General features: G+C 52.0%; 1 protein-coding gene and 1 non-coding gene across 3 annotated transcripts in view; one reads left to right on the forward strand and one right to left on the reverse strand.

Moving 5' to 3' along the window:
• The first annotated feature begins 6213 nt into the window (after window positions 1-6213).
• The window catches only part of GRIP2 (glutamate receptor interacting protein 2), a 156764-nt gene continuing 135898 nt past the window's right edge, over window positions 6214-27079 (forward strand). For both annotated transcript variants that reach the window (XM_067755585.1, XM_067755587.1), the window contains exon 1: window positions 6214-6316. In XM_067755585.1, the coding sequence (XP_067611686.1) occupies window positions 6262-6316 (55 nt within the window). In that variant the 5' untranslated portion in view covers window positions 6214-6261. The remainder of the gene's footprint in view (window positions 6317-27079) is intronic.
• LOC137233204 (U6 spliceosomal RNA) lies at window positions 13597-13703 on the reverse strand. The gene has a single exon (XR_010947366.1). It is a non-coding gene; the product is annotated as a U6 spliceosomal RNA (small nuclear RNA).

Genomic DNA, 27079 nt, shown 5'->3' on the forward strand with positions numbered 1-27079 from the left:
CACTGCAACTAGAGAAAGCCCACACACAGCAACAAAGACCCAACACAGCCAAAAAATAAATAAGTAAATACATAAATTTATAAAACAAACAAACAAAAAACCTAACTGTGCAAATGTGACAGGGCAAACAGAGATGGTTTGGGGCAGTTCTGGCCACATCTCAAGTATGGAATCTACTTATTTAAAGACATTTCTCTGGAGACATTTAGTCCAAGCCCATAGACAGTGACCTGGATTGAGGGTCAGGCAAGGAAGGCAGTTTCCTGGTCCCCCAATCTTAGGGTGTAAAACATCCCTGCAAATGTATCAAGATAGAGAAAATTATATATCCCAGGGCTCTGGAGTAGGGTCCTCTGTGGATTCAATGAAATCATCCTTTGATGAGCCCCCGTAGCCAGAGGAAGGGTGAGAGCATGCCCACCGACTCGTCTTCGGACAGGGATCAGGCTTTGGTTTTCCTGGGTAAGATGTGCTGGTTTGTGGTTGGAGCTGAGCTCCTGGTGCTGCGCATGCTTCCTCACCCTTCCCCACGCTGTGCTGGGCCTCTTCCCTGAGCATCTGAGGCTGGACTGGTTTTTTGTTTTTTGCTTTTTTTTGAATTTTAGAATTTTATTTATTTTTTTATACAGCAGGTTCTTTTTAGTTATCCATTTTATACATATTAGTGTATATATGTCAATCCCAATCTCCCAGTTCATCCCACCACCACCTCCCGCCACTTCCCCTCTTGCTGTCCATACATTTATTCTCTTCATCTGTGTCTCAGTTTCTGCCCTGCAAACCGGTTCATCTGTACCATTTTTCTACGTTCCACATATATGCATTAATATACGATATTTGTTTTTCTTTTTCTGACTTACTTCACTCTGTATGACAGTCTCTAGATCCTGTGGTACCTATATACAATGGAATATTACTCAGCCATAAAAAGGAATGAAACTGGGTCATTTGTAGAGAAGTGGATGGACCTGGATTGGTATTTAAAGAACAGTTTTTGCCATGTGACTCAAAGGCTGGACTGCCTGGGGCTCCCACGGGTTTTTCCAGCCCAGACACTTGAAGTTGCTGTTCCTCCAGCGGAGCCGGGGTACGTTTCCCCCATGACCCCTCGGGGGGTAGAGTGAGAGGTAAGAAGTCGGCAGAAGCAGTCAAAGTGCTTTCTTCTGCCCTGGAATATCATGGGCCTCAGTCCTGGCTGGACCAGGCAGACAGCCTCAGACTGGAGGAAAGTACAACAGATGACCCCTCGGCTGTTCTTGCTCTGCCCCCACCTCACTGAGTGACCTTGGACAAGTCACTACCCAACACTCATCTGCTTTTCTCAATAGCTGCAGAATAGAGGGTTGGGCTGAGTTTCCTTCCAGGTCTAGGCCCCTGAGATGACATTCCTCGAATGCCCCAGACTCCAGACCTCCTTTCATCACAGCTGTACTGCAAGGTTGGGGGTTATGTGCCGCACTTCACAGATGAGTAAACTGAGACTCAGAGAGGTACAGTGACCCTGCCTGAGGTCATGCAGCAAATCAGCTGTTCTCTTAGGATGTAAGCTGTAAGAGCAAAGATTTTGTCCAAGTGGCTGATCTATGCCTGCACAAAGTGCAGTGCCTTGCACATAGTAGGTGCTCGGCAAGGATCCACTGAGTGGAGCTGGGATTTGAACCTAGGCCTGGGTGACTCAGAAGCTTATGCTTTTTCCAGTGCCCAATGCTGCGTCTTGGCAGTCCATCTGGAAATATTTGGATTATTTTCTCGGAAGGGGAAGGACATATAAAAATGTAGGATGCCAATTTTTTGATGGCAGCAATCAGGGAAGGAGTGAAAGAAAAGCTCAGGACGATGGGGAGCCCAGCCCTAGACTCAGGGCTTAGAAAGAGAAGCAAGGCCCAGAGAGGCCTTGGACAGGCGCTCGGAGCCCTGCTGGGGCTCTGCAGTAATTGCAGAGCAATTGTTAGGGCGTGACTCCACGCAAACTCCCTGGAGGGCTGGCTGGCTCGGGTATGATTACCTTCACACACGGTTCTCTGAATTTTGTGGTCTCAGCCCCTTTTGGTAAAACAATTTGGGAGCATGTACCCCTTAAATATGTACATAGTATAAATTAAATATATGTACCATGCTCAATCCATGTATTAAATACCAGTAAAGCTTACTTTCTTTATATTTTCAACGATAAAGAGAAAGATAAGTAGTAATAGTTCCTTCCTGCAGCCGGTGGTTTGCTCAGCCCCCCTGCTTCACCGGATCAGATTGTGCCTGCCCCTCACCAAAGATTGGCTGGTTCCCAGGAAGTGCAGGCAGAGTCTGGGGTCAAGAATGTTCTAGGGCACCAGCCCTGAGCACCTGGACCCAAACCTTCTCTCCTTCTCCCCAGAGAGCCCTGGCCTGCGGCCTGGAGGCCTGGGTGCGGCCTGGGTGCCATCCCTTGGTGAGTGACCTTGGCTGAGTTCTGCCCCGACTTGTTCTCCGTGGCAAGGCTTACAGTCCTCATTCTGCTGGTCCTGCTTCCCTGACAGGCCCCCCTGCAGCGACTGTCGTGGGCTCGGGATACCTCTCCCATTTCCGTGGTCTTAACAGAACTAGTAACGGTAGCTAACACTTACGCAGGCCCCGTATGAGCCAAGCACTAAATGCGTTACACAAATTAACTCATCAACCCTCACAACAGCCTCATCAGGGAGGTGTGATTACTATCGCCATGCCCATTTTACTGATAAGAAAACTGAGGTAAGGTTCAGAAACTCACCAGAGGCCACGCAGTTTGGAGGTGGATCTGAAACCAGGCACCTGTTTCCAGAGCCTTCTGGGTCCTAAACCACTCTTCCACACCACCTCCCATTACTGCTTCTCCCGCCCTCATCATGCATTCATTTCTCCCACACTATTGCTCCTCTTCCCTTTTCTCCTCCTCTGCTTACAACGTCCCATTACTACTACCTTCCTTCTCTCGTCCTGTTACATTGCAAGGTTATTAATTTGCTGCCATTCTTATTACTACTTCCTTGCATCACTCCCCAAATATTGCCCTGCTGTTTGCACAACTTCGCTTTCTCCTCTCCCCGCCGCCCCAGGTATAATGGCCTCTCCTATTTTAACCCTCCCATTCCTACTACAGTTCCTCCTGTTCAGGCTACTACTGATTTTCTTGTCACTATCCTTAATGTTACCTCTCCAAGCATCACTCATCTTCCTATTACCACTACTTCTCTGATCACTCCTCCTGGCAAATGACTTCCTCCGCGAGTCTTCCTCATCCCTCTTACTTTTTCTTTCTTCTCTTTCAGTTAATAGGATTTCTTCTATTACTCTTCCTCCTCTTCTTTCCTCTGACATTTTTTCCCTTCTGCGGGTTTCAGAAATGCTTGCAAATGCTTTGACATTCCTCCCACAAGAGGGGGAGTCTGTGCCTGGAATTCGGAAGGCTTGTGACTGCTTCGAGGATTAGCAGGAAGTGATGCTCGTGACTCCTGACGCAGGGTCATGAAAGTGGAGTGGCTTCCACCTGTCCTGCTGGCACACTTGCTCTGGGACCTCTGAGCCCCATGTGAGAAGTTCAGCTGCCCTGAGGCCACCATGCTGTGAGGAATCCCAGGCCACAGGGAGTCATTCCATCTCGGGCACCAGCACGGCAAGAAGCCTCCAGATGATTCCAGCCCCCAGCCTTCCCAGCTGAGGCCCAGATATCATGGAGCTGAGACATTCCATCCGCCCTGCCCAAGTTCCTGACCCGTAGAACTCACAACCATAATAACATGGTTGCTTTATGCCACTTAAGTTTAGAGCGGCCTTCTATGCAGCAGTAGGTAACTGGAACACTGTCCCCTCACTCACATGGCCCATCGTCCTCGTATCACTCCTCTTCCTCTCCCGCCACTGGAGGGGTACCAGGCCTCTGTCCTGCCTTCCTAACTGACCTTTTCTGTCAGAGCCTCCTGACCTGGGCGCTGGCACCTTTGCCTGTCCCATCAGTGATCCCAGCCCCGTCGTCCTCTGAGCAGCGGGCATCCTGACTATGAGGCCATCAATCTGGATGCAGACAGCAGTGATTCACAGTTCTGCTGCGGGGGGAGACTCACTTCCTGGTCAAAAGCTCACGGCCATTAAGACAAGTTGTGGAGTCAGCACTCTGCAAACACGGGCCTGCGTACTGATATGCCCGTCCCTCGCCCCAATCCCCTGGGCCTGTTCCCTACTTACTGAAGTGATTAATAATTCAAGATTAATATGGGGCTGGGATGTGACCCGTCTGAGGGTCTTAGGAGCACAAATAGGCAACAGTTATATCAGATAGACTGTGTGGGCAGCGCTATCTGGGGGTGCTTGGAGCTGGGCAGATATGGGTTTGAATGCCAGTTCTGCCAACTCCTGGCTGTGTGACCTTGGAAAAGACACTTAAGCTCTCTGGGCCACATTGCCCTCCTTTGTAAAATGGGCTTGCAGATGTATCGGGGATCTAAGATCACATAAGAGCCCACCCTTACCTTACAGAAGGGGTACTTCTGAAGGCCAAAGTTTAGGTGGCTTCCTTGACAGGATCAAGATGCCTGGGTTCCACCATTGGACTCCCTTTTGGAATACAAGCACCTGGCTCCAGCTTTCCTGGATCCTGTTAGGACATTATGATGGTCCCTAGTTTGCAGGTGGGGAATCTAAGGCTCAAAGAGATAAAGTCGTTTGCCCAAGGAAACCTGGCTCAAAACAGACTAACCCAAGATGCAAGCAGAGGCCAGTTGTTTTCCTCCCAGCACTCATGCGTGGTAGCGTGCTCTACACTGACCCCCACGTTCATATTTCACTCTGCTGTTGACTAGCAAGACCCTCTCCCTCCCACAGCAGGAGGTGGGAGGGAGGGCATCCAGGCAAACAGGCTTACTTGATTGGGCAGCGGGGAGGCAGCATTTCCTGAGGTACAAATGCTTTTTCATATTGTCATAAGATTTAATTTATTTAAAAACTTTACATTTTAGATGGGTAATGCATCTCCAGGGTTCAAAATTTCAAGAGGCACAAAAGAGGATTCAATGAAAATTGAGTCTCTCCCACCTGCCCCCAGCCACCTGACTCCCCTTGCCAAGGGCATCGGTGTGTCCACTCGAGATAATTTTCCACACACTAGAGGAAATATGAAGGTAGAGCCTACCCCCCTTTGTTCTGCGCATATTATAAACACGTACTTCACTTTGCCCTCTTCCAAAGAGTACCTTCCTCCTTTTTTTATAGCTGTGTAGTACTCCTTTGTCTGGATGGCTCACACACCTCCCCTCCATCCCATTCTAATGGAAGAAGCAAATCTGACTTCCAAGGATAGGACCCACTGTGCCCCTTCCCTGCATGTTCTTCCTCAGAGCCTCTGAGACCTGGTGAGCTCAGTGGCTGCCGTGCTGATGGAGGGGAACTGTGATGGGGTTCAGTGGACAAAGCTTGCAGACAGACACACCTCCTCACCACCAGCCTCCAGCCTTTGCTGGCTCCACGGACAGGCCCTGCCCTCTCTGAGCCCCCTGTGCCTCCTCCACAAGATGCAACTGGAACACCCCACTCTCAGGGCAGGGGTGAGGGCTCCTGTGGAAGGTCCTTTGCCTCGTACAGGCCTGAGGCCTGGGAGCACTCCCTCACTAACTGATTCACCAATTCATTCATTTACTCAGTCATTTATTTACATATTCCTTCACCCATTTATTCACTCATTAATTTACATAAATCATACATCAATTCACTAACTCATTCATTCAGTCAGTCACTCAGTTATTCATTCATTCATTCCGTCACCATTTTCTCACTCATCCGTACACCTGCTTATTCAACTCATTCATTCACTCATTCATTCCCTCACATATTCACCCATTTATTTAATCATTCATTGTTTCGCTCGTTCACTAACTAATTCGTGGTAATTAGCGTTATTGGGACGTGCTGTGGGCTGGGCAGTGGGAGGCTCGCCGGGCGAGCCGGCTCAAGCAGCTGCAGGTACCCCACGGTCTCGCTCCGCGCCGCCCCCGCCCGCGCCCGCCGCCCCGCCCCCGCGCCCGGGAAAGCGCGCGCTCTCCGGCAGCGTCTGGTCAGCCGCGGGCTCCGGAGCTGAGTCGAGCGCCTGGCGGCCGCCCGGACCCCACGACCCTCGGCAGCCGCCCATGCCCGCCGCGCCCTGGGCCCGCGGCCCTCCCCAGCGCTGCGCTGCGCCGCCGGGCCCGGCGGGGGCGGGGCCGGGGCCGGGGCCGGGGCTGGGCTGGCGAGGCCGGGCCGGGCCGCAGGGCGGCCGCGGGGATGCGGGGCTGGCGGAGGAACCTCGCGCTCTGCCTGCAGCGGCTGCCGGACGAAGGTAGGATGCGGCCGCCGCCCAGGCCGGTTAGCACCGGCGCGGCGAGGCAGGGGGCGCGGAGGGCGGGCCCAGCGCGGGGCTGACCGCGGGCGTCCGCTGAGGGTCCCGCGTGAGGCGAGGGGGCGGGCGTCCGCCTGCCTCCGAGGCGCGGGAGGGGAGCGCCTTAAGCGGGGAGCTCGAAGGGTCACCGCAGGAAATGCGGTGCGGAGCGCATCCAGGCCGGGGGAAGCCGGCAAGGGGGCTGCACGAGGCGCGCGGAGGTGGGACCCGGGCAGTGCGACCGCGCGGGGCTGCGGCGAAGGCTCTGGACGCTCCAGGACGGGCGCGCGGGTCCGGTTCCTGGAACGGCCGGGGCCGGCTCGGCGACCCCGTGCCTCCTCGCCCCCCGAGAGTTCGCCGGCGCTTCGAGTGTGCGGGCGCTCACGGCGAGGGCCTTGGGATCCCGAGGCTGCAGTCGCTGGGACCCAACTTTCCTTCGCACGCCCTGCAGCAACCCCGCCCCGACCCCGGAGTCTGCAGTTGCTCAAAGTTGCAAAGAGGCCAGAGGCGGGAGCGGGTGCGGGGCGGGCGAGGACCCGGCCGCACTGCCCCCTGCGCGGCCTGGCCCTGCAGCAGCGCTGCGGCGCAGCCCCCTCCGCCCGGCCGCCTCCGGGGCTGCTCCACTGCTTACCTGTCGTCTGAGCCGCTGGCCGCGGAGGGAGGAAGAAGGACGCGCGCCCAGGTCCTGCCACCGCTGAGGGAAGTTCGGCTTCGGTGCTGATTGAGAATTGCCAGCACCGCGTCGGGGGCAGAGTGAGGTGGGGATGGCAGCTGCCCACCCTCTGCTCACTTAGTGGGCACGATGGCGGACTTACAGGCAGTGGGCACTGTGTACCCAGGCCCTCACTTCCGCCTGTGTCTTTAACCTTCAGTTCTACGCCTCAGGAGGGCGCTATTCTTTCCACCTTACAGGTGAGGGCACTGAGCTTCAGAAAGAATGCCTCTTGAGCAAGGTCACACAGGCAGTAGGCGGTAAAGCTGGGAGGTGAACCTAAGTCTACGTTACCGGCAAGATTTTGGTAGTGCCAGTCCCCCGCCTTCCCATCTGCCCCCCGAGCTGGGCCTGGCTCAGTTCATGGGAAAGGATCCATTTACAAACGAGGCCAGAAGCTCCTGTTTAGGGCATGGGGGGAAGGGAGGAGGAGGACAGCGAGAGCGGGTGCCTGCCCCTCCTGTCCTGTTCGCAAGGCTAAGTCAGGTGTGTAACTCCTGCACAGGGGGTGCCCAGGTTTCCTTCCTTTCCGGTGAGTGAGCAGGCAGATGGACAGGGCTGCCAGTCAAGGAGTGGAGTAAATTAAGAAGGAAATCTTGGGCTTCCCTGGTGGCGCAGTGGTTGAGAGTCTGCCTGCCGATGCAGGGGACACGGGTTCGTGCCGCGGTCCGGGAAGATCCCACATGCCGCGGAGCGGCTAGGCCCGTGAGCCATGGCCGCTGAGCCTGCGCGTCCGGAGCCTGTGCTCCGCAGCGGGAGAGGCCACAGCAGTGAGAGGCCCGCGTACCACAAAAAAAAAAAAAAAAAGCAGAGCCAGGTGCCCATCATCAAACTTCAGAAAATGCGGCAATCAGCCACAGGCGTGCTCTATGGTCTTGGACAAGTCATTCCCTCTCTCCGAGGTTCACTTTCTGTGTCTGTAAGGGAAGGGCCTAGGGAGGATGAAATGAAGTCTTGGCCGGGGCACAGCGCACAGCCCAGAGCAGGCTCAGAAGTGGGGGCTGTGATGCCCTGAGAGGGAGGTTGTTGCTCTCTTGCTTCTGATCCCCACTCCCCATGTGTGTGTGGCATGTGTGGCGCATGTGGGTGGTGTGTGTGTGTGGTGTGCGTGCAGGCACGTGGGTGGCATGTTTGAGATTCATGTGGGTGTGCACGAGGCTCAAGGGTGACACGTATAAGGTGTGTGGGTCTTGTGATGCCTGCAGCCCTTTTGCCTGCCACTGGCCACATTCTTGAGAGGAGGCCACTTCTCCCTCCCTCAGTGCCATGAGGTACCCAGCATTTGAGTTTTCCTTGGAAAATCTTACTTGAGGTTGATCTTTGACCTCAGCAGTAAATCAGAGGGTGGCTGGTGCATCCACCCGTGCCAGTAGGGAATTACTTTTTTAAAAAGACAAAATCCCCAGCTTTCTCTGGGCCATGGGAAAATTGTATCCCATGGGCTGGGTCTCACATGAGAAACTCTGAGATGTAGATGTGGGTCCAGCTGGATGAGAGGCTTGTGGTGGGAGGTCATCCAAGCTTGAGTGTGACAGAGAGAGATGCAGAGACAGGGGCACAGGCCTGACATCCTTAGAGGAGAGCTCCGGCCAGCAGGACATTTTGAACAAGACCAGCTTCTCTGCTTATCATGTGGTGTAATTTAAGGCCCTGGGGAAAGAAGAGTGGACTTGGAGACCAGATTTATGTTCCCAGCTGAGCCCCTCTGCTAGCTAGCTGTGTGACCTTGGGCACACTACTTAATTCTTCTGAGCTTCAGGTTTTTTCATCCATAAAGTGGGAAAGGTAACCTTGCAGGTGGTCTTGAAGAGTCAGTGTTAACAGGGCCTAGCACGTAGTAGGTGCTCAAGAAATACTAATCCTGCTCTTCCTTTCTGGGTCTTTACATCCACTTCAGAAGTGGTCTGGTGTACTGGTCATTGGAGAACTCAGGACTCGGTGCGTTTCTGGATTCTGAATGATCAGCTTGAGGCTCCCCACTCCTGGGGTTTGGGGGGTCCAATCTGGGTTGTGTCTATCATGTGGCTACTTGAATCCATCTCCCAGCCTTGCCCAGTGAGGTTGGCCAAAAGTGTGGTTGTGCTCAGCACACACTTACACAGCATATGTGTTTGGATCACTGCACAGTTTTTAGGACCTTATGTAGTAGTCACGTCCCTTGAAGAGAAACACGTGCAGCCACGGGGATTGGGGAACTCTGTGATTCTAGCTTCATGATGCTTTTGAGTGTGTGTGTGTGTGTGTGTGTGTGTGTGTGTGAGAGAGAGAGAGAGAGAGAGAGAGAGAGAGAGAGACTTGTGTTCTAATGAACCTCCACCTTGAGGCTTGTGGCCCTGTAGACAGTGACACCTTCTCTTCTATTCACTACAGTAAATGCTTCTAGAGGGCTCCCTCCCCCTCCCCCAGGCTCTTCCTGGTCTCTTTGTGGGATCAGAAAAATAAAACCCAGTCCTCAGCTTCAAGTTGCTCCCAGTCCCTCAGAAAACAAAAGTTCAAGGTGCCCAGTGCCTGGGGAACGTGAAGTTGAAAGCAGCAGCCAGTTCCTGTCAGGGAGGCCACTCAGGGGAGGAGAGCGCCGTGACCCAGTGGAGAAGGTCAGCTCTCCACCGGCAGGTTCTTCCCGTGGTGTGGCCTGATTAATTTTCCTCCTTATGCCAGTCCTTTCTGCTCTCTAATGGACTCTTGGAATGTTAGCCAGGAGGCTTAATAGAAGTCATCACGTCCAGCTCTCTTATTAGAGAGAGGGGGAAATATAGAAGCAGTCAGGAAGAAATGACTTTTTATTCATTCAACAAATATTTATTGGGTCCTGTTCTGGGGGCTGGGGATACAGCCATGAACAAAACAAAGACCCTGCCGTAACAGATTGTACATTTTAATGGTGGAGACAGCACAAGTAAACAAGTAAATAGGAATGGGATCGTTTCAGAGTCAGCATTGTAATGAAGACGACACAGGAACATAAGGTGATGTGGTGGAGAGTCCCAGGGGAGGGGAATTCTTCAGGTAGGGTGGCCAAGGGGGTCAGGGGAGGCCTCTCTGAGAAGGTAACTTTTGAGCCAAGACTAAAGAACAAGAAAGCTCAGCCATGCCAAGAGCAGAAGGAAGAGCTGTGTAGGCAGAGGGAACAGCAAGTACCACGAAGAGCCCTGGTCTGCAGGGGATAATGTGGGGAGGGCCGGTGTGACCTGTTGGAGGAAGAGAAAGAAGGAGTGAGGGAGGAGAGTGATGAGCGAGGAGGCTGGAAGAGCCAGATCATGAAAGGCCAGCTCACCACAGGGGAGGAGCGTGGATTTTATTCTGTGATGGGAGCCATCGGAAGTCTTGACCAAGGACTTGGGCTGGATCCGAAGATGAGCAAGGTTTTGAGTGATGGAGATGGCAGTGGGGAGAGGCATGCCCGGCAGAGGAATGGCATGCATGCGTAAAGGGGCGGAGGTGGGAAAGCTGTAGGAGCTGTGGCTGCCTGGTGCGCAGGAACCAAAGGCATTGAATACCTTTGGGGAACTGTCCAGGGTTCTGACAGGCACATTCAGCGGCTCTGCAATTAGGGACTTTTAGGGGATCTTGTGTGTGTGTGTGTGTGTGTGTGTGTGTGTGTCCCAGTCCCTGTGGTATCCAGCTAGCTGATGTGGCCCTTTGCCTGTTACCTAGGAGACAACGGGAAGATGATGGGGTGGGATCTGATTGGCTATTTACTCCCGCTGCTCATCTCTGTGTCAGAACTGCAGGCAGAGGTTACACATGGTCCATGCTGGCATGCCAAGTGCTGGCAGGGGAGCTGCGAACGTTTGCTGCCCCAAGTCCTCCGCGTGTGTGTGTGTGTGTCTGTGTGTGGTGTGTGTGTCTGCCAGTATATATATGTGCACGTCTAGAACAAAGCGGCGGCATCTGGAGCTAATGCGCTTCCTGCTGTGAAACATCTGCTCATTGCCTTAAATCAGGTAGTGGGGGCCCAGATAAATTTAAGAAGAACCAGCCAGACTTGGGAAAGGATCTTTTGTTTGGTTTTAACAACTGCAGTGTCAACACTGAAGCCGATTTTAAACATTTCCCTGTACCTTCAAAAATGCACGTAAAGCTTTGAGTGGCGGAAGTTATGTCCCGTGACACAGACTATGATGTCAGTGTGCAGAATCGCCTCCTTCCCCTGGCGCAGCCAAGAAGAATGGTATAAGATTGTAGGGTTTCTCTCCTCTCCTCTTTTAAAACAATAGTATCTCTTTTTCTTCTACTTTGTGAGCAAAAGGACGAGGAATCTACCCTTTAATTTTGCTTAGAAAGGGGATGGGGAGACAAAAAACCAAAACCCCATCAAAGTGTTTACTTTGCAGTTGACTTTCTAAAGCAGCAGCCCAGGTAGGCTTGGGGGAAAAAACACAACAACAACAGCAAACAGCTCCAGGGCTGCAGGAGATTTATCATTATCTGTCTGTCTCCTCCCACCCCTGCTTCCCACTTTGCAGGGCTTGGCAGGTGATGCAGCTTGTGAGGAAGGAAATGGGGATTTCCCTGCTCTCACTCTTGGCTTCTCTGTCCTGGGCTCAAGTTTGAATGTGCCACGTACGATGAACCTTCTCTGCCTTTTCCTTGTCATCCTATTACTTTTTTCCAACGGGAAAAAACCATGCAATGCCTTCCACCCATATCCCTATTTCCCATGCCTCCCTCACTACTGGTCAGAAGTGTTTTTTTTTTTTTTTGCGGTACGCGGGCCTCTCACTGTTGTGGCCTCTCCCGTTGCGGAGCACAGGCTCCGGACGCGCAGGCTCAGCGGCCATGGCTCACGGGCCCAGCTGCTCCGCGGCACGTGGGATCCTCCCGGACCGGGGCACGAACCCGCGTCCCCTGCATCGGCAGGCAGACCCTCAACCACTGCGCCACCAGGGAAGCCCCAGAAGTGTTTTTATCTGAAACATGCATCTGGGGGTGGTTTACACCTGCTTACCCATTACCCATTATGCTCCATTACCTAGAGTAGGGGTCTCACACTTAAGTGCTTAAAGGGGCAAGGCAAGTGACCCAAAAGATGAAGGAGGCCGCAGGGCCTTTGTACTCGATGTTCCTTTTTCTGGGTTGATCTTTCATCTTATATGGGCATGGTTCACTCACTACATTTAGATCTGCACAACTGTCTCCTCCTCACAGAGGCCTTCCCAGCCATCCCATCTAAAATTGCACCCTTTAGTCCTGTAACTTTCTTTTCCTTCCCAGCTCTTTGTACTGCCTGACCTTATGTCATGTTCTTGTTTGTTGCCTTTCTCTCCCACCAATATGTAAGTACCATGAGGGCTATGACTATGCCTGTCTTATTCTTCATTGTATCCTCAGGAACTAGCACATTGCCTGACACGTAGTAGTTGCTGAATAAATATTTGTGGGCAAAGGGAGTGAAATGGGCCTGGGGGACAAAGTTGAACCAGAGAGTTAGACTTTATAGGAGCCCTGGCTCAGCCCACCAGATCTTCTAATTTTTTTCTAGAGAAGCTAAAAAACCAGAGTTTGACGTGCTACCTCCCAACTTTAAAATGCTGAACACCAATGCAAACGCACTCTGAGGGGTCCAACGACACTCGCTTTGAAGCTGGAGACCTCTGATATTCAAAGCCCTCTGGGATCTGGCTGCAGTAACCTTTCTTTCCTCCTTAATTGTGCACAGACCTTGCTCTGCCCCGGACCTCTGAGCCTTTGCTCAGGCTGCTGCCTCTGCCTGGAGTGCCTCTCCCCTACCATCTCCTTCACCCAGCAAATTATCGTTTCCTCTAGTTCCGATCTGAGACCAGGCCAAGGTGCAGCTTCCTGTTGCCCCCTCCCCCTGTCTCCCACCATGTTTTTGTCCTGGCCCCTCTCCTGTTGGAGGATAACTGTGTGTTTGTTCATCTGTCTCCTCCGCTAGATTCAGAGCTCCACGGGGCAGAAACCCCATCCCATCCATCTGTGGGTCTGCAGTATCCAGCCCAGGGACGCCAACCTGGGAGCAGGCCAGCACAGGCCTGAGTGTGGAGGCGGCAGCGACCCCGCTCATGGGGAGCTGCATTTGTACGGCAGTTTATGCTTTGCAAAGCATCCTTATTTGTATTATTTAAGTAATAATCCATTCAGTTGGCAGACACTTTTTGAGCACCTGTTGTATGCCAGACATGAGCACACAGTATACTGAAGGCCAAGAAGGCCTCTCATCTCACGGAGCCTACAGATGTGGGGCTGAGCCCTGTGGGCTGCTGCCTCTTGCTGTGCTTCCCAAACACCAGCGGCTTGGATGTGCCCACTCTTCTTCCTTTGGCTGGTCTGCCTCAGTTTACACTCCAGGGACTCAGTCCTCTGCAGTCCTTGGCTTGAATGGCTCCTCAGAGTGCATGCCACTGAGGGCTAGGTGGTCCACGGCCTTCTCTGAAATCAGGAGATGGCAATAAAGGGCAGGCACAGGAGTTTAGATAACCCCCAGGCTCCATTCCGGAAAATTAGCTAACTTTTCCATGTGCTGAGTTCAGAGCATTCTGAGGAAATATTTGTTCCTTTTTTTTTTTTTTTTAATATGGAACGCTTCACGAATTTGTGTGTCATCCTTGTGCAGGGGCCATGCTAATCTTCTCTGTATCGTTCCAATTTTAGTGTACGTGCTGCCGAAGCGAGCACTGTTTGTTCGTTTTTAAAGTTTATTCTTTCATTCCGCAAACTATTGTTAAGTCCCTACTATGTGCCGTGTCATTTTCTTATACCGTTTCATTTTCTCTTCCCAGAAACCCAACCACGTATAGGGCTCATTATCTCTGTCTCACAGTTGGGCACCTGAAGCACAGAGAGGTTAAGTCACTTGCCCAAGAATGCACTGCTGGGACGTGGCAGAGCAGGAATTTCATGCCAGGAATGTCTTTCTCCCGAGCCAGGGCTCTTTCTGTGACCCCAGGTTGCTCCCTTTGGAATTCCAGTCCCAAGAGTCATGAGTGATGGGGTGCTCAAGGAAGGAGCATGGAATTCTGTCTGGGTTGGGGAATTGAAGTTGACACCTGACTTGAGTTTCAAAGAGCAGTGTTTCAAAGAGCAATGATGAGTTGTCCAGGAAGGAAAGGAGCAGGGAAGGGCATTTCAGGCCAAGAGATCAGCATGTGCAAAACAGAGTTCAGAAACACATGCTGTGTCCACAGCTGTGCAGTGTGGCTTGCATGTCAGCTGCATGAGGTATGTGTACGTGCGGGGAGTGGGGCACAATTCGGGAACGGTGGGTTGGGGCTAGATTGTGAGGGTAGAGATGGCCACATCCAACTCGTAAATAGACCTCGCTTGACGCTGGCAGTGGCTTAAAAAAATTAGTTGCCATTAAATTTTAAGTGTGTGTGGGAGAAGGCAGGGGGAGATTTCACATAGGAAAAACAGATGTGCAGCTTTCTTCAGAGGATCTGGCAACCCTGGACTTGCGTTTCTGCTGTTCCTTGTGGAGCATGGTCACCACAGCCCCCATCCCACCGATGACACATTCACGCACTTGCTCAGTGCATGAGACCTTGAACTCACCCACTAAAGGAGTTTAAGCATCATTTCTTTAGGTAGCTGAAAGGTTTCAAGCAGGAGAGTGATTATCTTCAAAAAGCTCCTGCTGGCTGTGAGGGGGCTGGGAGGCAGGGTGAGGCAGGGAGACCCCCCCCAAATGACTATCCTTGTCATTTGCTCAGCATTGCTGGATGCCTTATTCACTCCTTGTATCAACCCTGCAAGGCCAGGTTAGCAGATGAGGAGATAGAAGCTCGAAAAGCAGATGCCATGAAAGGAAGAATGGAGAGATTGGACCACATAAAAATGTAAAACTTTTATATGACCAGGGAAACCATTCACAAGGTTCAAAGACAAGCCACAGACCAGGAGGAAAAGTCTTTAAAACATACACCCCTGATAAAGAATAGTATCCAGAGTGCAAGGAGGTCTGCAAATCAGTAAGAAAAGATAAGCAGTCTAGGAGGATGTAATGGATGCAAGCAGGAAGTTACTAGATGAAGAAACACAAATGGCCAGAAAGTGAATGAAAAGATGGTCAACCTCACCACCTCAGGGGATGATTCTGTCAGCATTAGGAAAATGCTCATAGAAACCACAGCACAATATCAATGTTGAGGGGAAATGAAAAAATGAGTAGCGTCTACTGTTGGTGAGACCATGGGGGAGCAGAGACTGACGTATGCAACAAGCGGGTAGGGTCATTTGGGGGCCAGTTTGACAGTTACCTGTCAATATGGAAAGTGCTCATATCCTTTGAGCCAGCCATCCTTTTTCTAAGTATTCTCGAGACAAATCTAACAGATGCATAAAGCAAAGTGGATAAGGATGTTCCTTGCAGTGTTAATGAAGAAAACCAAAGGGCATAAACCAGCTGTCCATCAACAGGGGACTGGCGTGAGAACTCAAGGGTCACATGGTTCAGATAAAAAAAAACAAAAAACACCTCGAAACATCAGCCAAGAGTCATTCTCCAGCGTCTGTCTTCTGTTTGCCAAGTCCCCGCCTCTCTCACAGGAGGTAACCACCATCATCTGTTTCTAGCGTGTGCCTCTAGAAGTTTCTTCTATGCATAATAAGCAACTGTACATTCCTATTCTTTCCCCTTGTTTTACACAAGTGGTGGCCTGCTACCATGCGTTTCTGCACTTTGCTCTTTTATTAGGAGATATATTGGACACAAAGAAGAGTGACTCAAACATTGGTACTTTTAAAAGATCAACATAAAGCGATCACTGATATATCCGACTGGGGATGAGAAATAGATCACTCCCAGCCCCGAGGCCACGAGGCTTTCCAAAATGGCTGTTCTGACTTACGCTCCTTTAGGGAATTTGTGTGATTTTACAAAAAGGATAAAGATTTGAGGTGGTTTTACTTGTTCAAGGTCCCCCAAGCTAGATAGGTAGTGGCTTTGGTTTGGCCTCAGGCCTGTCCAGCAGGGTGGAGGCTGAAGCCCCAAGCAGAGGGAAGCAGGCAGCGGAATAGGCCAGACATGGCAGAGGACCGTGCGGGGACCTGGCCGACCTGGTGACACTCAGGGTTTCCTGACAGGGATTCCTCAGGGCCTGGGGGGTTACGCCGGTATCTTTCACTGCGCTGGGGGATGTGCAGGAATGCGTTTTAGGGCGCTGAGTGAGAGGGGCCTGCCGAGAGACCCCAGTCCTGGAGGCATCTGGCTGCGTAGCCCTGGGAGCTGGCAGCCCCGTTGGGGAGCCCCATGGGGGTGCCCTTCAAACAACCATTTTTTTCAACCGAATAAACAAATTCTTCACCTCTCCCCTCCAGCAAGGGTAATTTATCCTAGGGTGAAAAATGAATTCTCCCAGGAGGGTCTGCTGCCAGAGGCCCTGGAGCCATGAATTTACTGTCTGCCTTCTGTCCTGATGGAACTGGGTCTCGAGATTTACGTCTGGGGTTTATGGGCAGCTGGCTCTGGGTTGGCAGGAGTCCTGGAGGGCAGCTGTATTTTATAGTGAGGCTGGGCCCTATGAGGGTGTAAATCACTGTGGCCGCCTGGCCTCCCAAGAGAGGCCACCTCCATCAAGTGGGTGGGGAGGGGCTGGGGGAGGGGTGATACCTGGGGACAGCAGGAAGGACCCCCCTCAGAGATTACCTGGTCCAGCTCTCTCCGGTTCTTAGTGGAGGGGTCAGATTCTGGTTTGAGTGATTTACTTTTTGCGGTTGTTTTGTTTCTTTCAAATGTAAACCAGCCAGAACCCCCCTCCAAACTGCTCTGGAGTGAGCATCAACAGTTTGCTGGGACGATTTGCTGCCTGAGCTCTCGGTGACCTCTGCCCTGCAGGAGCTCACAGGTTCAGCTAGTGGTCCCCATCGCGGGGTGTGGCTGCCACACCCGGGACATTTCTTGAGGAGGAAGATGGAGAAAATATTAAGAGTTTTGCTTTACGTTTATGTTTTATCACAATTTAATTTTTTCTATGTGTGTATCGTATGATGTGATACACAGATATAGTGAAACATGGGTATTACATACATAATATGCATATGTTACTGCAGAGGAATGTACATTTTCTGTAGATGGGAGTGCAAGATCAAAAGGGTTTGGAGACCACTCCCTGCCTACCTGATGGGAGTGTAGCAGTAGGGAGGGCCCTGGCTGGGGTCTCCTTTTCTTGGAGGGCAGAGGGCACCAGCATTTACTGAGCATCTGCTAAGTACTGGACATGGGCACACCATTTCTCTAGAGGCCTGGATCCTATAGCAACAATGGGAGGCAAAGATGGTTAACCCCATTCTACAGACCAGGAGACTGAGGCCCAGAAGGGAGAAGGCCCCACTTGGTCCCTGAGCTGGGACTGGCCTCCTGTTGACCAGTTTCCTGGTTCTTCCTTTGTCTATATTTCCAAAAAAGAAATCTTGTAAAATGTTTTTGGGCATTCAAACTATTTAAAATAATTAAACACAGCGATATCAATTTAAAAAAAGATATTGCAGAGCCCCCCACCCCGTGCAGCACTGGTAAGTGCACACTCCTCTGCCCTCTTGCTATCATTAAAAATATAATAATAAGAGTATCATTTTAAATTAAGTTACTTTCTCCCTGATTAAGCATGCAATTATTGTTAAATGTAGACCATTTTGAAAAGAAGGATAAAGACCAAGAAGAAAACTAAAATCATCCTCCACTAACTCATTATCCAGGGACGCTTTGGTGCATTTCCTTCCAGTCTTTCTTCCACTGTCTATTTTTGTTTAGATCATATGACATATACCATTTTATGTTTTGCTTTTTCTTCACTTAGCTTTATAGGGTCACCATCTCCCTGGATTATTCTAGCTGCAGAATGCCCATCAAGTGGCTGTATGGGGCGTAGTTTATTTACCTGCTCCTCTCCCCTTCAAGTTGGATAACAAAGTTGTTTCCAGCATTTTGCTGAGGCGCAGTGAGACTCAGCTTACTTGTGGTTGTCATCAGCCTGTAAGGCAGTTCCACTTGGGCTTTTTCCTCTGCAGATGTTATTTCTCACGCTTGTCACTTTTAATGGCTACATAATCTCCTGGAGTGTTGCTATTCCTCATGTTCTAGACCATTTCTCCCTCTCTGTATCCCATGAGGTCTCCCTGCTCCCTCTGGGAAGCCACCCCCTCCCCTGAGCACCTTGGATTCAGGGAAGTAACCTTGGCGGGGTGGGGGCAGGGAAGGGGCTGTCGTCATCTTTCAGGACCCCAGGCATTTGCTGCCTCCCTCCTGCCTGTGTCCTGGCCCCGGCACCAGACTCCGTGTGGGCTGATTCCTTCCTTCCCTGCTTTCATTCATTCTTCAGTTGTTTAACCACAACCTGTTAGGTGCTAGTCACTGCTCTAGGTGCTGGGGCTACAGCAGCGAACGAGACAGTCTTCGTCCTTACGGAGCAGGGGCGCTGGGCCATGAATAGGTGAGCAAGTAAATAAGAGTTCACAGAAGCAAAGGAAGACAAGGAAGTGGGATGAGATGGTAAAGGGTGACGAGGTGGTCAAGGAGGGCCTTCTGGAGGAGATGACATTTGTGCTGGGACCAGCCAAGGGAAGACCTGGGAGAGAAGCTCTGCAGGCAGAGGGAAGAGCAGGGAGAGGCCCTGAGGCAGGAATGTGCCTGGTGTGTTTGAGGAATGGAGGCCAGCGTGCAGGAGAGTGGAGCGGGGTGAGGCCAGAGGGCTCAGAAGGGCCCCGCAGGCCGAGGGGAGGAGTCTGGATTTCTTCAGAGAGTCCTGGGAAGCCTTTGCAGGGCCTGGCCCACATTATGTGCCCAGTTGAACAACTGCTGTTACTGTTGTTCCCTCCTCGTGAAGGAGTCGGAGGGCTGAGACTTGCTCAATGCACAGTGCACCAGGGTTGCCGTCTGGCCTCCTTCGAGTCTGACCTGTTTCCTTCCTGCTGCATCTCACACCTGTTCTCTCTGACAGTGGCCCTAGGACAAGCTGGCTCTGCGTGTCTGCAGCTCCCCACCCCCTAACTCCCTCGGCCCAGGAACTGGGGACCCTGTGGGCCTGTGTTTGCTCTGAACTGTCCCTCTGTGTGAACTGGGCCGATTCTGCCTCCTGGGGCTTTCAGGGGGCTGTGCTGGCACCTAGTGGGGGCTCACTAACGTCAGCTGTGAAGATACTAAATCAAACATCTTAAAAAATTATTTTTTAGGGCTTCCCTGGTGGCGCAGTGGTTGAGAGTCCGCCTGCTGATGCAGGGGACACGGGTTCAAGCCCCGGTCCGGGAAGATCCCACATGCCACGGAGCGGCTGGGCCCGTGAGCCATGGCCGCTGAGCCTGCGCGTCTGGAGCCTGTGCTCCGCAACGGGAGAGGCCACAGCAGTGAGAGGCCTGCGTACCGCAAAAAAAAAAAAAAAAAAAAAATTATTTTTTATCTAGAAATCTCTATACTGTCTGTGAGGGTGTGTGTGAGTGCCCTGCAGCAGCCCTGGCCCTGCGGGCACCCTGGAGGGAGGTGGCAGGTGGCCACTTGGGGAAAATAAAAAGCAATTGCATTGGATTCTGCACTTAATTTAATGAAAAGGGCCTGCAGGCAGGCAGAGGCAGAGGCAGTGAGGCAGAGCTTGCGGGTTGCGGGCAGGAGTGATTCTGGAGAGATTTATGGCGCTTCATAAAACATTCAGATCCAGGCTGAGCTTGGATGGTGCTGGGCTCAGTGCCCTGGGCTGTCTCCGCAGCCTGGGAGGCAGATGGTCTGAGACTCCCCATGGCTGTGATTGCTGTGTGGCCCTGGGCAAGTCACAGCCCGTCTCTGGGCTCTGGAGCACCATCAGGCATTCTGGGTTCCCTCCTGCCCCTCTGTCCTTGGCCCCAGCCTGCTGCCTGCCTCCACCAGGCCTACGAGGCTTTCCATATCCATGAGATCCTCTTCCCCACAGCCTGTGCCCTCCCCAACCCAGTTGTTTTTCCATTTTACAGAGGAGAACACTGAGGCTCTGAGAGGTTCACTGATGTGCCCAGAGCTGTACAGCAAGTCTGGGGCAGGTGTGGGGGGTTGTCTGGCCCCTTTAAGTGTGGGAAGTCAGGAACCTCCGTGGTGTGCTTGAAGGCCACTCAGGTTTTCAACGGGGGGGGGGGGGGGGGGCGATTTGCCTTTCCCCCATGTGAAGTCTGTCCTATTGTGTTTCATCTTCCCATTCAACAGAGAAGGGCCAGGAGAGTTAAGGGATCAGGCTGGACCCCACAGCAACTAGCAACAGAACTAGAATATAATTGCCTCCTGGTCCAGCCTTTCTCCCCAGTACAATGCAGAAGTCTTTCAGCCTCCCCTGTCTTGAGCTCAGCTCCTCCACTCATTTGCTGTGTCACCCTGGGCAAGTGACCTGACCTCTCTGAGCCTCCATGTCTTCATCTTTAAAATGAGGATTACAGTATGCCCACCTCCCAGGCTTGATGGGAGGATCAGCTGTTGGCAAATGGCCTAGAATAGTACCCGATATCAATTTCTTTTCAGAAAAATTGTAATTCTAGGGCTGTTCAAACTCTGGAGAAAAATCTTACTAGAAAGGAGCCCCTTCTTTACAGGACCTGGGCTTTGCTGGTGTGGCCCCTCCCGAGGCGGAGGAGGAGGGAGGGAACTTAATGTGGGCTGGTGGTTGCAGATGGCAAGCAGCTAATTTATTTACTTCTTCCTAATAAATATGCACGACACATACATAAAATATCTCACTTGTACCGTTCCACCCAGATCCTGGCAGACAGCGACAGTAGGCAGCGTCGCTCTGAGGCAGGCTCTGTGTGTGTGTGGAGTCTAGCAAGGGGGCTAATGAGCTGATGGTTCCTGCTTTAACCTAATTTCTTGCCATGTATCCAGCAGCGCTCAGAATTCCCAGTTCAGGAAGTGCTGGGCATCCCCTCCGGGCTTCCCAGCTAAGCTCAGGTTAAGGAAGGCCCCAACACCTCTTGCTCCCCTCTGAACTGGGCCAGACTGACCTGGGAGGGGGTGAGTTCCCCATCAAGGCTGGTGGGGTTTGGGCTGGGGGACTCCCGGGGCATCTCTGGAGATGCTTTGGCCACTCTGGTGGGCCGAGTTTTTGCATACTTGACCTGTTTCTGGTTCGTGCGCTGGCGTCTTGACAGGGGCCCCAGCCTCACGCTCTCCCCGCTGCATTCAGTTCTTCTGTTCCCCTCACCCAGCTCATCTGGGAGCCAGGAAGTCCAGTTATAAGACAGGATAACAATTCAGGGAACTGCCACCCCCAGAGCTGAAAGAAACGTGGAGAGGGGCAGGGGGCAGGGGCAGCCTGCAGACTCAGAAGGACTGGGATTCCCCTCACTCCTTCTGAGACCTTGGACAAATTACCCGACTCCTCTGAGTCTCAGTGTCTTCACCTGTGAAATGGGCAGTGTTGGTATTTACCTGACAGGTTTGTCATGAGACTTGTTCATTTGTTTGTTCGACAAATGTTTGCTGAGCAACTGATATGTGAAGACACTGCCTCAGGCCCTGCGGGTACAGTGTGAATAAGACAGACAGGACCTTGCCCAATGGATCTTACGTCCTAGTGTGCGAGCCAGCCAAGCGCCTTGTCAACAAATGGATGTCCACTCTAGTGACAGGCCGTGAAATGAGAATGTAGCCAAGGCAGGGTGTTCAGGGAGTGGAGACCCCCCTCAGCTGTGGTCCTCAGGAAGGCTGCTCTGAGGAGGTGATGGTCAAGCACACACTTGGATGATGAGAAGGAGCCCACTCTGCAGGGAATTGCACAGGCAGAGGGAATAGCCAGTGCAGTGGCCCTGAGGTGCGGACAGGTCTGCATGTTCTGGGAAGGCCAGGGCTGCACAGGCACATGAGGCAAAGCAAGTGACACCTCTGGCATAGGACCTGGCACAGGGCAAATACTTGTTGGTCCTCTTCCTCCTTCCCCGGCCCTCCTGCTTTCTTGCTCTCCCTGGCCTGTGCTTGAGTCCTTCATGTAATCAAGGTGTGAGGGTCAGAGATTCCTAAAATATCTAAGCTTTGCAACTTGACCTCTTTTAGACTCATCCTGAATAAGCCTGAGTCTCTTGAATGGCCTGTGGTCTCTCTCTGTGCCCACCTTGCAGTCATATGTATCATGTATTGCCAGCAGACAAAGGACTCATCCAGAATATATAAAGAGCTCTTATAAATCAACAAGAAAAGGACAGACAACCTAATAGCAAATTGGCCAAGAGACCTGAACAGGCACTTCACAAAGGAGATCCAAATGATCAGTAAATGTGTGAAAAGGTGCTCAGCAGCATCTCACAGAGGGAAATGGGAATTAAACCACAGAGAGGTACCCATCAGAGGGCCCATGTTGAAAAGGCTGAAACTGCTGAGTGTCTGTGTGGAGGTGGAGCAGTGGGACCATCATGCACTGAGGGTGGGAGTGGAAACGTCACTTTACTGCAGGTTCCCTGGAGAGAGGAAGTGCAGGTATATCACACCCACAGCAACACGGGATAAATTCACCAACTGCTGTCTCCTGTCTCCCAGCCTGTCCCCCTGGCAGCCCAGTGCTCGGTCTCTTTTCCCACTCCTCCCTCCTCAGCCTTCCCTTGGCCGCTCTGCTCATCAGCTCTGCTTCAGGCTTGCACACACCAGGGTCGAAAACAAACCAGGCCCTCTCAGCTGAGCCATGGCTACCTGCTCACTCTCAAGCCTGCAGAGGAGGCAGTATCAGGCAGGAAGCTTTGGGTTATAAGTGACAGAAACCCAACCCCAACTGGCACAAGCAAGAAAGAGAACTTACATGCTCATAACAGCTTCAGGAGGGGCTGAATCCAGGGGCTCAAAGGATGACATCAGAGCTCTGTCTCTCTACTCCCTGTCTTTCTTTCTCTGTGCTGGTGGCTTTGCTCCAGACTCATACCATTCTCCAGTCCGGTGGAAAAAGAATGCACAGATGGCTCCAGCAAAAGTTCTGGGGCCGTCCCCCACTGGACAGTGTTGGGTCACATGTCTTTTCCTCAGCCAGTCACTGTGGCCTGGAGAATGAACTGCTCTGACCGGCTACACCTGGCTATGCCCGCCTTGGAGGCAAGGTCAGCCCCATGAACTGCATGGACAGAGGGTGGGGGAGGGCATCTCCCCAGAGCAAAATTAGAGTGTTGTTACCAGAAGACCAGAGTCTAGATGTTGGATGAACAGAAACAACTGACATCCACGGTGGAGGCCTCAGTTCATTTGGATGAGGAGAGTGGGCTCGGAGTGTATTAGTTCCAGAGAAACAGAATGGATAAGAGATCTATCTATTTATATATTTATCAGAAAAGCGATTTATTGTAAAGAATTGGCTGACATGATGGTGGAGTTGGCATACAGAAATCCATAGGGCAGCTCAGGCAGGCTGGAGACTCAGGCAGGGTTTCTACGCTGTACTCTTTAGGCAGAATTCTTCTGGGGGGAACCTCGGTCTTTGATTTTAAGATGTTCAATTGATGGGGTGAGGCCCACCCACATAACGGAGGGTCATCTGCTTCACTCAGAGTCAGGTGATTGTAAATGTCAGTCACATCTACAAAATATCTTGACAGCAATGTCTAGACTGGGGTTTGACCAAACGGCTGGGTACCATAGCCCAGTCAAGTTGACACATAAAGTGAACCATCACGGAGCAACAAAGGTGCTTATTTAAATAAGCACCATGTGGCAATGTAAAGATGTATTTGTCGCCTTCTCACCTGAGGCTGGGAGAAACCACTGAGGGAAGGTCAGGAGAGGCCACATGACCTCAGCAGAAGGAGAAGGGAGGAGAACCTTTTGGGGCCACTGGGAATTGCGCGTGGTTTTCATTCCCTACTCATTAACAGGTGTTGGTTCACATCTGCTCTGGGTTCTGGGGTGCAGGGGTGGCCAGGCCAGCTCTGTCCTGCAGGGTCCTCCAGCTGGCAGGGGACGCAGTTCACCCTATGAAGTCCCCCAGGCTGCTCGGGAAGCAGCTCCTGCATCGGCATGAAGTCCCATGGTGGGGTCAGCAGCTCTCTGAGTGCCCTGACGTGAGGTGGTTTAGCCATCAGCCGCTATGCTGGAGGAAAGGGGGATGCTGTGACACTGACAGGAGAATTACGGTAATTAGTGGCAGAGGAGACCATTATGCATGCGATGGACAGGCCTGCCTCACTGCCCAGAGGAATGGTGTGGAAGAGCTTCTGGCCACCTGTGCCACTGTGGAGCTGGGAGCCTCTGGGGAGGTGCTCCCTCTCTGTGCTGGTCTCCCGGTTTAGATGAGGGCTGACTGCATGCCTGGTGTTCAGCCCAGAGCCAGGAGCTCTGTTCACCTTGACCCAGAGGAATGTTCCAGAAACTGAGACTCAGGAAGAGAAACTGCTTTGCCCCAGGTGGCATAGCAGGTTGGTGAAGGCGGGAGGCTGGATTCCAGTCCATGTCAGCCTGATCCCAGAGCTGTGACATTGTCACCTTCATGGGGGAATCCCAAGGCAGCCGCCACCCTGGGCTTCTTTTCTGGTACCACCCAAAGAAATGCCCCCAGTCCTTCCCACCTGTAGAGTTGTTTGCAGGGTGACAAAGTGCAGCCTGTCCACTGTCACGTGATATCCGATCACAGACCGGCCCAGGAAAGTTTGCAAGAAGGTTGTCTCGGGAACCTTCTTAAAATTAACTGTATTGAGGTATAACTTACATACAGTAAAATGTCCTCATTTTCAGTGTACAGTTTGAAAGTTTTGACAGTTGTATACACCTGCATAACCACTGCCCCAATCCATGCATAATTAGTGTTCCCATCACCCACCAAAGCTATCTTGTGCCCCTCCTTTTCCTGCCTCTCCCTGGCAAGCACCCATTTGCTGTTCATCAGTATAAATTTGATTTGTCTTTAAAAAAATATATTTATTTATTTAGGCTGCACCGGGTCTTAGTTGCAGCACATGGACTCTTAGTTGTGTATGCGGACTTCTAGTTGCGGCATGCATGTGGGCTCTAGTTCCCCAATCAGGGATCGAACCCCGGCCCCCTGCATTGGGAGCACGGAGTCTTATCCACTGGACCACCAGGGAAGTCCCGATTTGTCTTTTTTAGAGTTTCATAGAAATGGGATCATACGTGTATAGTTTTTGCACATTCAGCATGTCTTGAGATCCCCACATGCTGCTTTGTCTCAGTATCTCGTTCTTTTTCTTGCCGAGTGTATCCAAGGACTGTCTTTATTCAGTCTCTTTTTCGTGGGCATTTGGGTGGTTCCTGGTCTTGGGTTGCTGTGACTTAAGCTGCCAGGTGCCCTTATAGAAAAGGGTTTGTGTGAACACATGTTTCCATCTCTGTTGGCTAAATATGCAGGAGTGGGATTATGGGGTTGCAGGCCAAGTGTATGTTTAACTTATAAGAAGCAGACCCATTTTATGGATGAAGAAATCGAGGGTCAGAGAGAGAAAGCAGCTGACGTGGCTCACCCAATGCGAGACAGTCCAGCCCAGGGCTCTCTTACCTCATCATTGACTCACCCAATAAATAAGAAAGAAAAAAACCCTTTCATTCATAATGTTTATTAGCACCTATGTATACACCATTTATTTCACTTAATGCTCACAACAGTTCCCATGAGACCAATCATAGTATTATGCCCATTTCCCAGAAGAAGAATGGAGGCCCAGAGAGGTGACGGTGTGGCTGAGACTCAAACTCAGATCTCTAGGCCCTTGGTCTTTCATTGCACCAACTAGAGAAGCAGAGAACACAAGACCCCACTGCCCAGCCCATTGCCAGTTGATCACTGCAGTCTTTCCTGCTGACTCAGCCTCGGAGGCTTTTTTAACACAGCTCCACACAGCCACTCATGCTGGATCGGGAAGGCAGGCAAGAGAAGAGCTACCACAACCAGCCCTGGCCCTGGCCCATCTCAGAGTCCAGGTCTGCCCGGCACAAGGGCCCTCCCCAGCCAAAGGCTGAGCCAGAAAGGACTCCAAGCTCAGAACCTCTTCGCCCCACAGCCTGGGGCGAGGAGGGGGCTGTTGCTCTGAAGCCAGAGCTGTGCGGGTCTGCACCTTCCCAGCCAGTCCAACTGGGTGGGGGCTGGAGAGAGCGTCCAGGCAGAGGGGCCTGTTACGTGCTTCACATGAGAACCAGGTCTGACATGCGCCCTGCAAGCTGGATGTTTATCTCCCATTCTCAGATGAGGCAGCTGAGATCTGAGGCCTAGAAACCGAGAAGAGACAGACTCAAAGCCAGGCCTGCCTGGCCCAGCGCCCAAGCTCCCTCTGCCACATCCACAGTCCTCCTTTTGCTGGGACTTCCTTGGCTCCAGGCCAAGGGCTGGACCTGGTTTTATTTATTTATTTATTATTTTTTAATTTTTTTATTATTAATTAATTTTATTTTTGGCTGCGTCGGGGCCTCGCTGCTGCACGCGGGCTCTCTCCAGTTCCGGTGAGTGAGGGCTACTCTTTGTCGTCGTGCGTGGGCTTCTCATTGCGGTGGCTTCTCCCGTTGCAGAGCATGGGCTCCAGGTGCGCACGCTTCAGCAGTTGTGGTTCGCGGGCTCCAGAGCGCAGGCTCAGTAGTTGTGGTGCCCGGGCTTAGTTGCTCTGCGGCGTGTGGGATCTTCCCGGACCAGGGCTCGAACCCATGTCCCCTGCATGGCAGGCAGGTTCTTAACCACTGCGCCACCAGGGAAGCCGTGGACCTGGTTTTACTTGGACCTGGGATGTTGTTAGCTGGTCAGTATCTGCCCAGAGGTCCTCCCTGCTGGGATACAATCCGAGTGACCTTGATTCTTACTTTGATAAAACTTTACTGAGAAGTGGGATGAGCAAACCCTGAGCTGAGTGTCAAGAAGGGAAGGGCCTCCCAGGCAGGACCACAGCCTGGAGGTGGGGCTGTTCAGACTGGGGCTAGAGAGGAAGCAGGGCAGTGTGGGCTGCTGGTTTGGACTCTGCTGAGCTGTCAGGAGCTAAACTGTCATTTCACGGGTCTCCCTTCCCCTCTTTGTCTCTGTCTCTGTCTCTGTGTCTTTCTGTCTCTTCCTGGCAGCCTCTACCTGTGGTCTCTGTCTGGGTCTGGACCTCTCTCTCTGTCTTCAGAGTCCTTTTCTTTTTCTGGTTTGCAAGCATGTTTC

Source organism: Pseudorca crassidens, chromosome 10 (genome assembly GCF_039906515.1).
Source record: "Pseudorca crassidens isolate mPseCra1 chromosome 10, mPseCra1.hap1, whole genome shotgun sequence".
NCBI lineage: Eukaryota > Metazoa > Chordata > Mammalia > Artiodactyla > Delphinidae > Pseudorca > Pseudorca crassidens.